General features: G+C 37.9%; 1 protein-coding gene across 1 annotated transcript in view; it reads left to right on the top strand.

Moving 5' to 3' along the window:
- Positions 1–1,819: 1,819 nt before the first annotated feature.
- Positions 1,820–17,442, top strand: part of GPC6 (glypican 6) — a 609,707-nt gene continuing 594,084 nt past the window's right edge. Inside the window, exon 1 of the mRNA XM_021707914.1 lies at positions 1,820–2,213. Coding sequence (XP_021563589.1) covers positions 1,869–2,213 — 345 coding nt within the window. The 5' untranslated portion in view covers positions 1,820–1,868. The remainder of the gene's footprint in view (positions 2,214–17,442) is intronic.

The raw sequence follows: 17,442 nt of genomic DNA, 5'->3' as shown, positions 1-17,442 counted from the left end.
TCTTTGACACTTTTGAAAATGTTGCCCTATCTCTTCAACATGAGGGGGGAACCACAAAAACCCAGAATTTATTTATAAAAAATTGTATATTTATTCTTATATATTTAAACTGTTGTCACCTTTGAAATATTCTTTGTTTGATGCAATATACCTGTTGACGCTTTTTCCACTGCTCAAAACAGTTTTTGAACTCGTCCATTTTAATGCTTTTTAGTGCTTTTTTGTTTCACCTCTTCCACATTGGCAAAATGTTTCCCTTTGAAGACTTTTTTCATCTGGAAACTAAGAAACAAAAAATCGCTCAGGACAAGATTGGGTGAATAGGGACGGTGGGGCATGGGAGACATGCCACTTTTGGTCAAAAACTGCAGATGTGCTCGTAAATCACCCATCCTGAAACGCATTTCTGAGAAGGGACATAACTTCAGGGAGTAGAAGGGAACTATGAAGAGGGAACGCTGAATCTCTTTGCTGTTAGGAATTTGGATTGATGAACTTAGAAGCATGATCTTTCCTTAGCTTTTTCTTCATCCACCTCCACTTACCTTCTCTAAATGAGACAAGACTTCAACTTGCTTTACCCAGGCTTACTTGTGCACATGGATAGGCCCTTCACACGAAGTGTCTCTTGAGAGAGCTTCACGGGGCCATTGAGGCTCATGGTACCCAATGGCTTTAATTTCTGTTTTATATTTTGTATCCCATAAGTGATCTCAGTAACACTCAAGTGCTGTTGCAAAGCAGATGAGTTCATTTATTGGTGTACACTTTTTCATTTAGAACCTTTTCACCAGGAAGCCCAATTGCCAATATTTTATTCCAGTTCTATAAAGTGATAGTTTATATGTATAATGGTAATTCGAGATACTTTATATCCTTCTGTCTCATTAGGGCCACCGAAATTATGTTCATTATTGCTTAAGTATTAAGTGAGTTTAATTGCTTTATGAATGTCTGAAGACTGCTAATTGACTGCTATATATAGAAATTAGAAAGAGTCCAAAATATTACATTAATTTGAACATCTTATTTATGGACTATTCCAAATAAAAGCAATATAATTGAATTTAGTGTCTGGACGAATTTGTAAATAGGCTAAAGTAAATGTGCTTACCATTATGTAATAATGATACTCTGCTCATTATACTTGCAGCACATGTTGATTTGAGTTTATATCAAATCATAGTTTTTGATAAAATTTAACAATAAAGGATAAAAAGAATTGAGCTATTTTGGGGGAATGTTACATGGTAAACTCCTAATGTTAATGGATGCTCTTTCAAATGGAAATCACAGGGTCTTCTGTTTTATTTGATTCATGCAAGATCATAGATATAGGTCAAATTCCATTTAAAATATTGTTTTCATTGTTCTGTTAACACCTTAATCACAGGATTTTTTTTTTTTTTTTTTTTGAAAATGTCATGCTGGGCTGGGTGGCTCAGCCTGTAACCCCAGCGCTTTGGGAGGCCGAGGTGAGTGGATTACCTGAGCCCGAGACCCACCTGGGTTCGAGACCCACCTGGGCAACTTGGCGAGACCTCGTCTCTACAATAAATAAAAAATTAGCCAGGCGTAGTAGCGTGCACCTGTAGTTCCAGCTACTTGGAAGGCTGAGACGGAAGTATCGCCAGAGTCCAGCAGGTAGAGGCTGCAGTGGCCGGGAGCCTCCACTGCACTCCAGTCTGAGTGACAGAGTGAAACTACAACTAAAAAAAAAAAAAGAAAATGCCCATTATAAGCAATTGTGTTTAAGGTCAGTAGATGTCTTGGGCCTTCCAGAGTTATTAATTTATGACTGCTTTCTTGTTTTATCTGCAGAATTTTTCCGAGAGCTTCTAGAGAATGCAGAAAAGTCACTCAATGACATGTTTGTACGGACCTATGGAATGCTGTACATGCAGAATTCAGAAGTTTTCCAGGACCTCTTCACGGAGTTGAAAAGGTACTATACAGGAGGCAATGTGAACTTAGAGGAAATGCTCAATGACTTTTGGGCTCGGCTCCTGGAACGAATGTTTCAGCTGATAAATCCTCAGTACCACTTCAGCGAGGACTACCTGGAATGTGTGAGCAAATACACAGATCAGCTGAAGCCATTTGGAGATGTACCCCGCAAACTGAAGATCCAGGTGACCCGCGCCTTCATTGCTGCCCGGACCTTTGTCCAGGGGCTGACGGTGGGCAGAGAAGTTGCAAACCGAGTTTCCAAGGTAACTGAAAGTGTGCCTTCTTTCTCATCGGTTTTCCTCTGTTACTCTGTTTTTAAAACAAATGTTCATCCAAAAAAAAAAAAATTCAAAGTAAAAGTTCTTACCTAGTGGCTCTTGCTTAGAGAAATCAACTAAATGTCCAAGCATAATTCTGTTTTTTTTTCCTTGCTTTGTGTGAGAGAAGATGGGATTTCAAGCAGTTCTGTGTGGTTTGGAAATTCATGTCAGTGTCTATCAGCAGCATAGCAGAGAAGCTTTTATCAAAAATGGTGCAAAAACAGGCGTCTTGCGACCATGCTCACTTGTTATCTCTGATCAGAGTTTTAAGAATGATAAACACTCATGAAACCGTCCATTCAGGGGTTATAATCCTCTAGGAAGTCAAGGTGACAGTCTTCATTGGGCCTGCAAGTGGAGACCAATTATTGTTCAGGACAGCAGCACCTGGCATTTCTGCTTTTATATCACACGTGTCACAGTGGCCAGATTCCTTCATGGTGAAGGAAGTGCCCTTTGCTGACACCTGCAGAGCTGGATTAGGGAGGACTAATGAATACAAAGTGTAGATTCTTGCAGAGGATTCCTTTTGTTATCCATCATCTTTGTAATTCCATACCATGGACTGTATTGGGTTTAGGAAAAAGATAAATTACTAATCCACGTCAGGCCTTTCCTTGAGGATAATGTCTCTAAACCTCTGAGGCAAGGAATCACTCTCCACCACTGTCTTTAAACACTGACTATTTCTTATGTAGAGGATGTCTGCCTTTGTGAAAATTCTTCCTTGACATTTCATGCTCTTCTGAGATGGGCCTATCCATTTACAACTCAGTCTACAAATAAACAGAAAGATGAACACTTTAAGAAGGAAAGTTAAAGACAATACATAAGAGGAATTGGGTATTATGTCACCCAATTAAGGTATATTCGAACAAAGATTATTGTCAAACACCACGTATCTATTGCAGAGCTGTGCCAAAGAGCCACAGTATTTTCCATAACTATTAGTACTGTCCTATTTCTCTTTTTCCCCCCACTTTGACCTTCTCAGTATTTACATCTTGGCATAAAGACCAGACCATGTATACCCTTGAAAATGTCTTTCCCTCCTGTGTCTCAGCCCAGTATGATTTATAGCAACCCATTTTTTAAATTATTAATTTCAAAAAGTGTATTTGAGCGTACGGAAAGGTTATTTGCAAGAAGACTCTAAAGAGGATTATTACAAAGGATTTAATAATATAAAGGGCATATAATTCAGATGTCTAAGACAACGTTTTTAAAAATTAAATACCAACAGTGTTTTAGATACCAAAGGAACTAGAGCTTGATTAATAAGGAATTAGCCTGATGACATTACTAGGACTAATATGATCACCTAAGGACAGTTGGTAAAGGATAAATATTAATAAAAATATTTTGGTCAGGTGCAGTGGCTTGCACCTGTAATCCTGACACTTTGGGAGGTCAAGGCAGGTAGAACCCAAAAGTTCGAGATCAACTTGGGAAACACAGCAAAACCTCATCTTTACAAAAAAATAATCATGATAAAATGAGACAAACGTGGTGGTGTGTGCCTGTAGTCCTAGCTACTTGGAGGCTGAGGTTGAAGGATCACCTGAGCCCAGGAGGTCAAAGCTGCTGTGAACTGTGATCATCGTGATCATGCCACTGTCCTTTAGTGTGGGCAACAGAGTGAGATCCCAACTCAAAAATCAATAAATAAATGTTTCATATTTTCTTGAGCAGATAGGTGTAGTTGTAAAAAGTAAGCTTAATTAAGTTAATTTAAGAAGTTTAAATGATAAGTTTATTTGCTGAGGCTTCACTTAGAAGCCTGTATTCTTGTTGAAGAATGAAACATACAGACAGCTTTTGAGAAATATGTGGTAAGAAATTCAAAGTAGGGATTGATATATGCAACATTCCTGATTGTTTATATCTATTCTACCTGAGTGTGAGTAATGTTGAGATGTGTATATCTTGATCTGGTGAGTTTCCAGGGAAATCAGAGAATATTTTCTAGCAAAGTGTCTAAAAAGCCTCGGAGGAGGTTGTAGCCAACTTTCCCTCCTATTTCTCAGAAAATGGCATCTACAACTGCCCAGAGATGGTGCCTCCCTTGGGCATTCCCTGACTGTCTCCATTGTCATCTTCGTCTACCAAAATCCAACATGCACCTCTTCACAGTGAAGGCTGACCTCATGAGTCAACCATTAGTAGAGTATGACCTTTCATATTTTTCTGGAAGTGGTGAAGTATTCGCTACAAGACTTTATTCTCTCTTCTATTGATCCCTTCATGACCAACAATTATTTGCAGAACAGCTGCCCTGGGTGTAGTATGTAACCATGGAAAGTTAACTGTTCTTTGCAGATATTGGCTTGTGTGACCAGAGTTTCATTCTCCATAATCAACTAAAATAATAAATCCCATCCTTACATCTGGGTACTGCCTATTAAATATAGATAGATAGATAGATAGATAGATAGATAGATAGATAGATAGATAGATAGATAGATGGAGAGAGACAGAGAGAGGGAGTCTTAGTTTAGAAGAAACTGAGCAATTCTTTCTCAAATAATTTATGACTCGGGGATTTAAGTATCTTACTGACAAACTTTCTCATCTAATGATTACCAGATGGTCTGTCGCTGACTAAGCCAGAAATGAAACTAGAAGAACTATGATGATTTTCAGCACCCAACGTGTTTTTGTAATAAGAATAACATACTACAAAGACTAAAATATTAAGAGGAGAAGCAAGAGTTTTGTTGGAGGTTTCAGCCCTTCATAAATCTAAAGCCCTCCCGTGATCTATTAATTAAGTGATTTAGAGTTGGTGAAAGATGGCAGAAGAGTAAGAGAATTCAAAGCAAAATTCTCAAATGGAAATCAACAAACTAACTTATCTCCTGCATCCTGACTTGGGTGAATTTTTTCCCCTTCAGTTTCTCTCTTTACTTACAGTGACTTCTTAATCTTGAACGACATCATTAATAGCTTCTAATTAATTGTTTTGACTGGAAAATGTACCTCTTTGGCAAAACACAGCAGTTTAACACAAATGTTTTGACATCACATTATAGGGAATTTCCTTACTAGAAAAAGGAAACACTAATTTGTAAGCATCAACAGAATTCATTTTAAAACATATGCTTGCCATCTTATGGATACAAACACTGTCTTTTACTAGCTTTTGGATGGAACAATTTTCTTTTGAGTAACTATAGCTTAAGCCTTGACTTTTAAAAGCATAATGTGATTTTGGAGTGAGTATCTGCGGTCAGTTAGCCGGCATTCATTTTCTGTATGAATGACCATTTTTGAGCATGCCAAATGTTGGCAAGATATAGAGTATCAGGAACTTTTATAATCTGCTGGTGAAACTGTAAATTGATACTTTCACATTAGATCATGGTCTGAAAATACTCATATAGTTGAAGACATACCTATGCTAAAGCTGCAATTTCATCCCTGGGGAAATTGTTACACGTGTATACAAGTAAACATGTAGAAGAAAGTTAATGACAGCATTGTTCACAATAACATAAAACAGTAGAAACATCATAAGTGTATCATTGGCTTAAATGGAAATCACTTTACACCATAGAATTCTATGGAGCATAAAAGTAAGTGAACTGCAACTGTACTCATGAGTTAATACTCATGAAGAAACTTTACTGTGAGAAAAAAAAATCAAATCACCAAAGAATACATACATTTATATAAAGTTCAAAAAAATGATCAACTAAGCAGTACATTCTTTAGGGACAAAAATGTATGTAATAAAATTCTGCAGAAAATTCAAAGAATGATAAACAAAAAAATCAGATAGTGGTTATTTTTGGAGATGAGGTTTGAAGATGCAAAAAAGAAAAACACACAGGGATTTTCAAAGTTTTTGATAGCGTGCTATTTCTAGGCCGGGTGCAGTTGCTCATGCCTGTAATCCCAGTACTTTGGGAGGCTGAAGTAAAAGGATAACTTGAGGTCAGGAGTTCGAGACCAGTCTGGGCAACAAAGCAAGACCCTGTCTCTACAAAAAATAGAAAAATTAGTCAGGCATAGTGGTGCGCATCTGTAGTCCCAGATGCTCTACTTGGAGAGGTTGAGGCAGGAGGATCTTTTGAGCCAGATGTTCAAGGCTGCGGGGAGCCATGATTGTGTCACTGCACTCCAGTCTTGGTAACAGAGTGAGACCCTGTATAAAAAACAAAACAAAACAAAAACATACTGTCTTTTAAGCTAGGTACTATCTGTTTTTGTGTTTGTGTGTGTGTGCACATTTGGGCATGCATGTATTATGTAATTTTTCTTAATGAAAGAAACAAAGGTGAGGAAAGACTTTACCACTGTCTACCTATGATACTTTTTACCTGTGTCTTTTATTCTGTCCCTTTGGTATCCCCAGTTGTTTATAAGACTTACTAGTGTCTATGGTCTTGCTAACTAGTCCATTTCCATGCTCCATATTATGCTAAATGGTGGCAGATAGGCACGGAAGCAAAACCCTCAGATGAACAAAAAAAAAATTTTTTCATAATGTAGTAGCCTTGACACAATAAATCCAGACTATTTTTGGCATTGACCCTTCATTGAAATACCACCCTCAGCCAGGAACAGTGGCACGTGCCTATAGTCCCAGCACTTTGGAAGGCCGAGGTGAGAGAATTGCCTGAGTCCAGGGGCTTGAGAGCAGCCTGGGCAACTTGACAAGACCTCATCTCTACAATAAATCAAAAAGTTAACCAGGTGTGGTGACAAGCACCTGTGGTCCAGCTACTTGGAAGACTGAGGGGGAAGGATCACATGGGCCCAGCCAGTTGAGGCTGCCATGGCTGTGATGTGCCACTGCACTCCAATCTGGGCAACAGAGTGAGAAAAAAAAAACACACACACAAAAGAAAAGAAAGTACCACCCTCATCCTATGTACCTGAGTGGATGCACAGAGACCAACAATCACTCTGAATGCTTGTCAGACCTTGTGAAAAAGAAGGGGCTTCATAAAGAGCTGTTAGCAGATTGTCTGCTTACACCAAGCTTCAATTATTTATCCTGGAGGCAAATGTGGAAATGACTCTAGTATCTTCCCTAGTCCATCCTGATGCCATTTACACAAGAAGACATGATTTTCATATATTTTTGCTTTAATAAAAGTGGCTTCCATGAGTAAAAGTTTTAAATTGTGTCACAAGCAATCACTTCAACTATGCAAGTCATTTCATTGATTTATTCCACACAAACTGGGGAGGCAGGAGAGCTGGGATCCATAGAATCTGAACTATTGACAAATACTGTCATCTACATGTCTTTCCATCCATATTTCTTTCTTCCTTGTAGGTCATGACTTTGAAAAGCAAGTCTGGCTTTTAGTTTTTAGTAAGAACTCCTACCTGTATCTGCTACACAGATTGGCATTTTTGCATGAAGAGCCTCTTAAGTGGTTCATTCCCTTGAGTAAACAGCCTTGCATTAACAATGTGTGCCTAGAAAGCAATAAACAAAGTCAATTTTCAATAAATGTGGTTTGTGCACTGTAAGGAAAAATATTCCCATCAAATTTAATGGGAGGGAAGCTATGAAATGCCTTCATTTAAAGCAGTCTCTGACCGCCATGAAAAACCATTCTGAAGAATTTACCATGGATTCAGTTGACAAGAGAAATGGTATTCTCTTTAGCTCTTTGCTTTTAGGAAAGAATTTAAAATACAAAATAAGGCTTCCTGTTGTAGCTATCACCTGAATTATTGGTTTTTTCCCTTCTGTAGTGATTTTTTTTATTGGAGCTAATTTTTGTAGTGTGAGCCAGAAATGCAAAGTATCACAAAAAGCCTTAAATGAATGAAATACTTTTATAGTTCACCTGTGATTAGTGTATTGGCTTCTGTAATTGATGATATTCAATGTAGATTATTTCAGTAATATGCACCATTATGAATAATAGGCAAGCCTTTTGAAATTATCAAGAAGCTATGTTTACAACTTTTAAGTCAGCATAAATAACCTATGCCTGCTCTCCTATGATAGTGTTGTGAACAATATATTATATTTAGAAAATACTTTGCAGTTGATAAATAAATAATGTTATGATAAAAATAGTAAGAAAATGATATTAAGACTAGGAACCATAACAACAAAAATAGTTTATTAACCTAATTCATTGAAAATGTATGACTCTTACTATGGTCCAGATACTGTGCTAAGCACTGGAAATTTCTAGAGTATAAGGAAGTCCAGGTGTCAGTAGAAAAAAATAACATTTTCCTATCTATTAATAGAAGAGCATGTAAAATGTATCACAGTTGAGTCTACAGAAGTCAGAAAGAAAGTCCCATGATTAAAACAGTTTGATGAAACAATTAAAAGTTTGCTTATTAATTTCTCTTGTAAAATTGATAGGCTAGGCATATGAACTTGGAAGATGCTTGAGTTATGAAGAGAGCATATACCAAGGAAAATTAAGATATTTATTTCCAATGCATTAAAAGCTATTTGTATATCCTTATTGTTCTTTTCGACTTGTCTGTTTCCAATAACCTATGCCTGAGTTATGTTATTTTATTGTAAAATTATACTATCTGTTGAATTCCATTAAAACAAGCACCTGTCTCCCCACTGAATCTGATTTTGAAGTTTTGTTCATATTGAAAGAAGTTAAGGGGTTTCCTAACCCTGTTTAAATGTACCATGGCTAAAAAAGTTTGGGAGCCACAGTTCTGATTATACTGTACTGATCAGATACAATCTTCTGTCTCCTACAGTCTGAGATAGGTGGTTATAATAATCCAACATTCATGGGACCCAAATGTGAATTCTTGTAAAAATAGAGATTTAGCTCCATCTTGATCAATAAACATTTGTTCAGAGTATTTTGTATGTCATTTGTTGTTAGTGTTAAGTTCCTAAGATACAAAGACCAGGCAAGTTGAAGTATTTGCAAGTAATAATCAGGAAAAGAGGTGGAGCATGGTGGTTCATGCCTGTAATCCCAGCATTTTGGAAGACCAAGACTGGAGAATTGTTTAAGTCCAGGAGTTCAAGACCAGTCTGGGCAACATAGCAAGACCTCATCTCTTAAAAAAACCAAAACAACCAGGTGGTGGCATATGCCTATAGTCCTAGGTACTGTGGTGACTGAGGAGGGAGGATCGCTTGAGCCCAGGAGTTCAAGGCTACATTGACTGTGATCATGCCACTGTATTCCTGTCTGGGTAAAAGAGTAAGATACCTACTTAAAAAGAAATTAGGAAGAGAGAAACAAAAACAGATAACGTCAATATATAATGAGAGAATTATATAATAAATGCTTTAGGCACTGAGAGGAGAGGCACGTAGCTTTGTCTTGGGGGTGTAAGAAAGTTTTGAGGGGCATAGATACTTGAACCACACGTTGAAGGATGTTTGGATGTTAGCAATGGCAAGGGCATCTAGAGGGCAAAGGACATGTCAGAGAAAAGAAACAACAGAGGAGCACAGAGACGTGACACCAAAGGGTGTGTGCAGGGAGTCACAAGCACGTGGTATCCCTGAGGCATCAAGTACAAAGCAATGGATAGCAGGAAATAAGGGCAGAGGCCCATACAGAACCCTTGAATGAAAACCATTTCACTAATGATTGTGTCCATGCTTATTCTCCCTGCATAGTTAAAACATAAACTTTCTGGGAGATAAAAGCATTCCAGTACTTTAGGGGGATAAACTTGTGCTGAGCACCTACTGTGTACAGTAGGTACAGTAGACCTGGTTTAGTAAGAAACAGAGTAAATACTAAATGACGTTGTCCTTGAGGGATTCACAGTCTATCCAGAAGAGGGAGAGAGATAAGTGTTCAAGTGCAGTGGAAATAAGCAGGATAATGATAGAGGTGTGGATAAAATGCTGTGTGAGCTAAAAGAAATGCATGTTTCCCTTTACCTTGGGAAATTGGAGAAGGCATCTTAGAATAAGAAATAGTCAGACAAGAACTTAAAGAATGAATAGGGTCTCACAGTGGGGCAAAAAGAGACGTGGCTTTCTTGCCAGGGGCCAGCATGTGCAGTCATATATCATGAAATGTGATTTTTTGGGGGTGGTTTTTTTGGAGATGTGGTCAGGAGATAGATCTGGACCATATCATTTGAGTGTTGTATTTTAAGTTAAGGAATTTGAAGGGCATTGCATAGGTTAGGCAAGGGTAACAGCCAAGATTTTTTTTTTCTTTTCTTTTTTGTCTTTTTTGTTTGTTTTTTTACGATTGGGGGGAAGAAGAAAGAGAGAGAGACAGAGAGAAAAAAAGAGACTGGACCCCAGTCTAGTGCAGAAGCCCAAGATTTTTTGTTTTGTTTTGTTTTGTTTTGTTTTGTTTTGTTTTGTTTAAGGCAAATATGTGATTGGATTTGTATTTAAGAGAGATGGGTGTGGGAGGATAAGCTGGTTGAGGGGAGACTGATTGACAGCAGGTGCTGGGATGGAGGACTCTTGTAACTGACCAGCTGAGGGATGATGAGAGCAGAGTCAAAACAGTGTGGAGCGGAATGGAGAGACCCAGTGTGCCCTTCTGGAGAGACCCCCAAAGACTCTCTTTAGCACAGCAGCGATAGCACTACCCTTTCAAGTTCTCTCTCCAGCATCAGTCATGGTTCCTGACACACAGCTTGTTCCCATTTGGGAACAGTCATCCACCTACAGATGGATCTGAGAATCACCAACATGTAAATGTTTGTTGGCAAACGATGATAACATCTAGCTAGGGAAAGAAGAGCACCAGGATCAGATGAAACGTCAAGGAGAATTCATCTTCATAGAGGGTTCAGAAAAGGAAGACAAAGGATAGGAAGTGGTAAAGTAGGTTGTCTTGAAAGTTGTGGGAGAGAGAATTCAAGAACTAGGCTAATCAATAGCAACAGCTGTTGCAGATAGTTCAGTGGGAAGGTCAGAGAATACAGACCTTTGGGTCTGGCCATTGGGATATTAGGATGTTACTAACTTTAGCAATCAGGCCAGGCATGGTGGCTCACGCTTATAATCCTAGTACTTTGGGAGGCCGAGACAGGAGGATTGCTTGAGCCCAAGAGTTCAAGGCCAGCCTGGGCAACATAATGAGATCTTTTCTCTACAAAAAATTATCTGGGTCTGTGGATGCTTGCCTGGAGTTCCAGATACTTGGAAGACTTATGCAGGAGGATCACCTGAGGTCAGGAGGTTAAGGCTGCAGTGAGCCACGATCATGCCATTGCACTCCGGCCTGGGCAGCAGAGTGACACCTCGTCTCAAAAAAACAAAAAAATAAGCTTTAGCAAGCACAGTTTGACTAGAGTGGTTTAATTGGTTGAGAAGTTAAGTCTCCTGTCCCTACATATTCTAGAACAAGATATGCAAAGTATGGTCCATGTTCTAGTGTCTGTTCATAAGCAGGCTGTTACTGTTCTGCAACAAGATAAGTACAAATATTGAAAGTATTTAAAAACCTCTATAGCAATTCCACATTGCCCCAACACCATCAGTGGGGCTTTTCCTTGAATGTTGTTGAATGTGCATGGTGAGAGTCTTTATAGTGTAAGCTGGGTATTAGTTATGCTCTGTAGGGTCAGGTAGAGGATCATGATATACTGGGAAAAATCAATTAACTGAAGACTGTTCAGATGATTTGAACCACCAACAAATTGCTTGAGATGTACTCTTCTAGAATAATTCTAAGAATAGGAAAATAATGAACACACTTTGATTGTGCTATGTTTGAGGTTTATCTTTCCTCTATTCAGTTTTGTTGTTGTTGTTGTTGTTGTTTTAACCCACTTTTGTGCTTCCTTGCCCTAGCCTGTTTCCCTGGGGTATATCCTGGATAGTTACAACCATGATGGGCTTTCAGAAAACCCATTTTGATTGGCATGTCTACCGTTTGTCTGTGACCCCAAGTACAAGAATTCCTCTGGGGCCATGGAAAATGTGTGCTACAGACAGACAAGACATCTTTGTTACTAATAGGGAACATCCACTGGTGAAATATGCCAATTAAGGTCCAGCACAAACAAAAAAGGCCCAAGGATAAAACTCTAATGTTGTAATTCAAAGAATGCCGCTTCTAAAACAGCTTTATAAAGAAAAACGGACCTGACAGTTTATCCCCATCTCAATGCTGCCTCTGTTCTCGGATATTTATCTCCACATACAGTTATGTTCTTCCTACCAGAAGGTTCTATGAAACAAAGTTTGCACAATAGTCGTGCTGTAATTACTTACACCTGCACAAGCATGTTCAGAATAGTGACAGGAGGTTCTGCAGGGTGTGTGATATCACAGGTAAACTTGAAAGTTTGGAGGATTTCCCTTTTATTGACCTGTCTTTAAAGATTCAATGTTACAAGGACATTCCCTGATACAATATCAGTGCACTGTAGAGGTTTATGAGCCAAGATACACATCACAACGAATTTTAATAAAGCTTGACAGATATATGGCATTAATAGTGCTGACATAGAGAAGCAGGACTTATGTAGGAAGTAGGACATATCAGTGTTTTTAAAAATGCAATAATAGGTCATATGATATTTGTTCATAGGAAAGATGGGGGGTTATTATTGCTTTCCATAGACTTTTCTCTATTGTTATCCCTGTCATTACAAACAAGGGTTATTGTCCTTCATGGGCATGTATTTTACCCTATTCAGTACAAACATAATAGATCAATCCCAGATACTTAGAATATGGTGACCTTACCAAACAGTGTTGAAACTGTATTTTTTCGTGTGTCTAAATCTGATAGCCAAGAGTGAAAATGGACAGTTCAGAGTGTCAGTAATAGGATAAGGGTGACTTTGACATTCAGATGTAAGTAAAACTATAGCCCAAATCAATAGATACTCCAACTTAACATCAGGTGACACTTAAGTGGCTTGCATAAACAGGATTTTTGAATTCATTTTTGCCCTTGCAGGAACATGATGCATGTCAAAAGCCACCATCATGTTTAATACTCAACAGAAAGCAGTGGATTTTATATGAAAATCTTATTCTCTTCAGTTCATAGCACATTCATTGAAACTTTTAAACTTTCATAAATATATTAATTATGGAAACATTATTATGCATACTATTTTTATAGTAGGTACAAATATGAATCTCTCCATAAAGAAATGTATTCATTTATAAATAATGGGTTCTAAAACTTTCATTTGCTCTTGGCTTTATAAAAACACATTCACTTACTAAAAATATATCAAGACAAAATATATCAAGCCAACATTTATTTCACTGTTTTTCAATAAAAGTGGATAACACTTAGTAAGAAATATACAATTTTATAGTGTTTTAAAAATTAGCAGAGTACCAAGCACTTTGCAAAAGTCTTCATTCCTTCCTTCTTAGAATTTTGTTGCTCAAATTTGAGGCTGGGCCAAGGAGAATTCAGCTATGCTTGCAAAAAGGCATTTTATTGAAAAGACAAACCTTGTGATATCCTGCTACCTTTGTAGAGAGAAGATAACTGTATAAAATATTTATGACATTATTTCCATAAAATATCAAAAATATCTATTTTGAAATGGAGAAAAAAGTACTCTGACATTTTGACTAGGATGGAAGATAGAATCCAGATTGAATGTCTTTTTTTATTTGTGCAGATTTTTTACTTTTATTTTTAGTGTTAAAGTGATAGTTCCTTTCCAGCAATAGTCTGTTATAACAAATGTTTAATAAATTGTAAAACCTTTGTCTCCCAGCAATCATAGACTTTTCTGTTGATCAATTCATAGTTTGTCATTTGTTTTGTAATTTTGGGACAAAGAGAACTGGAGAAATGAGATATTCTTATGAATCACCAGAGACAAATGGACATCTCTTTCCTTCAACTGACCAAGAAAATTCAAACAAAATGGTCACAATAGCTTAACTCACCAGGACATTTTTTTTGTTGGTGGTGATGGTCAGAAAAATAGTCTTATGTCTTTTCTTATATTTTTTCTGGCTCTAAAATCAATATGTGTTTATCCAAAAAATTTTTTTGGAAAATGCAAAAGACTACAAAGAAGAGAATAAAATAAACCTAAATTCTCCCTATCTAAAAATAAATTTTAAAAGTCTGTACTTCTCATATACTTCTAGTATAATTATATATTGGCAAGTCATGTGGGGTGTTTAATACTGAATTCTACTTTTATTAGTTTAGTATCATATGCATTTTCCCATGCCAGTTGCAGTTCTTTCAAAAAATTGCTACTATGCATGATGGCTCATGTCTGTAATCCCAGCAGTCTCAGGGGATTGCCTTAGCCCAGTTCAAGACCAGCCTGGGAAACTTGGCAAGATCTCGTCTCTACAAGAAATCAAACAATTAGCCAGGTGCATGCCTGTCGTTCCAGCTGCTTGGAACACTGAGAAGGAAGGATAGCCTGAGTCCAGCAGGTAGAGCTTGTGGTGGTCGTGAGCGTGCCACTGCACCCAAGCCTGGGCAACAGAGTGAGACTCCGACTCAAAAAATAAAAAATAAAAATAAATTAAAAATAATTCCAATTTCTCAACAAATTTCATTTATAACCTAAGTAATTTGTATGCTGTGGATATATCTAGACATCTTTCACAAGCAGTAACTCCTTGGACATTACTGAGAGGAGAAAATAATTGGCTTACACAGTTTGTGTGCATGTTCAGCTTGACTTATTTTGTACTCTGAATTCCAGGGTACATATGACTCTCTTATCATGTACTTAACTATCAAGATTTACTGACTAATTTGTATATACTTCAGGTAGTCTTGTGACTTAGATGCTATTTTTATTTTTTTTATTTTTTATTTTTTGTGTTGGAGTTTTACTCTCGCCCAGATTGGAGTGCAGTGGCACGCTCACAACAACCGCAGCCTCAACCTGCTGGGCTCAGGCAACCCTTCTGCCTCAGCCTTCCAAGTAGCTGGAACTACAGGCGTGCACCACCACACCCAGATAATTTTTTGATTTATTGTAGAAATGAGGTCTCACCAAGTTGCCCAGGCTGGTCTCCAACCTGTGGGCTCAGGTAATTCTCTCACCTCAGCCTCCCGAAGTGCTGGGATTACAGGTTTGAGCCACCGTGCCCGGCAAGAAGCTGTTTTTGTTTTTTTTTTAAGGGGGCAAAGGGGTGGAGACACAAAGTGGAGGTAAGGAATGGGGTTGATAGAAAAAAATATTTAGTAGCAATCCATGAACAATCTAACTTTCCATTGGGCCCCAAATCTTGACCTAAATCAGTTCACAAACTGGTAGACTTTGGTCCAAACTGGCCCACAGACATGTTTTATTTGGCATGAATTCTTAGAGATTTCAAGTTATGTTTTAAAATTCGGAGAATTGACATCAAGTGTGGATGTCTACAGTTTCTTGGAAGATCCAACACTGAGCCTGCAACTGCATAGCAAAAAAATCAGCTGGAGTTCATTAGTGTTTAGACCGAGCTTGCTGTGGTTTGAGCATCCGTGTTCCAGTCTGACGCGGGTCTGATCACTCCCATAGTTGGTCTGATCCCAACATCGGTATTGGTTGCCATCTATTGCAATGCTTGGCTCCGTCTTCATAATAGAGAAATGTTTTTCTGTACTGATTCCTTTACCAAAGTGAAAAAACGAAATCCAAATAAACCATGTTTCAAGAAAGAAATGATAGACAACTTTTTGGGGAGAAGCACAGAATATTCTAAGTATTCAATATGCAAATATCATCCATGTTTAAAAAAAACACACTTAGTGAACTTCACTCTCAGTTATTGCTTGCCGTCCTAGCCTTTGAATCTGGAAAGCCTTCTTTAAGCCTTCTACGGCCCATTAATATGAAGTAAACATTATTTCTTAGTCAAAGGAAAGCAAACCAATATCTAAGAAACAATCTCTGCCATTCCTGATGTTGGGACCAAGGAAGAATCTCCCTTCCTTCAATGTCCTCAGCATCCTCATAATATGCACAACTAGAAGTGTACATGGCCAAAATGGTCTACCAAGCACAGGCCTAGAATTATTCCTGTCAATGTCATCTTAATATCATATCAGCATCATGATCAGATTCTCTTCTTATTTAATATAAGTGAAAACTAACAGTTACTGAGTCCTTGTCAGCCACCATGTAAGTGCTTTTTATACATAGCCATGTATTAATCCTTACATTAAACTTGTGAGATAGGTATGATTATTATTCCATGCATGAAATATGGAGCTTAGAACTGAAAGACACGAACTTATGCTGTCATGCCACGCTGCCCCATACAGAATTGAAGGTCTTATCTTTAAATAATCTAGTATATACTAGTAATAATCTAGTATATACTCCTTAGATAGGCAGTGCCATTCCATGGGAATATAATATGAGCCACATTTATAATTTAAAATTTTCTGTAAGTACATTAAGGTAAAAAGAAACAGGTGAAACTCATTTTAATATATTTTATTTAACCCAAATACCCAAAACACTGTCACTTAAATAGATAAGAAAAAATTATGAATGAAACATTTTTAACTTTTTTTTGTACTGAACCCTCAAATTTCCATGTGCATTTTGCCCTTATAGAACACTTTAGTTTGGAATATCCATATTTCACATACTGAAGAGCCACATGTAGCTAGTAGCTAAGAAATTGGACAGTGCAGAGAAATAGTGTTAATATATTTATCCTCCTACTTAAAGTAAATAAATTTTAGGAACTCACCCCAGGAATTCTACACTCTTGTGGATGAATAGCCATGTAGCCTCTCTGGTTATAAAGAAAATAGAGTAAGAATCTATCTTTGCATAATGCATTTTTGTCCCTGATGAGAAATCTGACATGAATAACCTAGACACTTTATTGAAAGATTTGTTCTTGCCAGTGCCTCAAAGGTCCTATAAGTGGTGCTATCCCTAAGTGTGATGACCATCAGGAAGGTTGCCAGTCATCGTGGGAGGATTACTCTGTGATTTTCAATCTGCCCTGGGGTAGTGGAGGAGACTAATATGGTATCTATGGGTGTCAGTATCCGCAGTAAGCAAAGTAAATAAATGCCCAATGATGATCACAGGAAGGTGATCTCTGAGGTATTCAGCTCTTTAAAAGGGGTTATAAGCCGGGCTCGGTGGCTCATCCTGTAATCCCGTGCCTTTGGGAAGCTGAGGTGAGTGGATTGCCTGAGCCTGAGGGTTCGAGACCCGCCTGGGCTGGCGAGACCTCATCTCTACAACAAATCAAAAAATCAGCTGGGTGTGGTAGCGTGCGCCTGTAATTCCAGCTACTCGGAAGGCTGAGGCGGAAGGA

The sequence above is a fragment of the Carlito syrichta genome, unplaced genomic scaffold, assembly GCF_000164805.1.
Source record: "Carlito syrichta isolate Samal-C Ts95f unplaced genomic scaffold, Tarsius_syrichta-2.0.1 Scaffold53096, whole genome shotgun sequence".
Lineage (NCBI taxonomy): Eukaryota > Metazoa > Chordata > Mammalia > Primates > Tarsiidae > Carlito > Carlito syrichta.
Note: the sequence above shows the minus strand (reverse complement) of the source record. Positions and strands in the feature narration are given on the sequence as shown.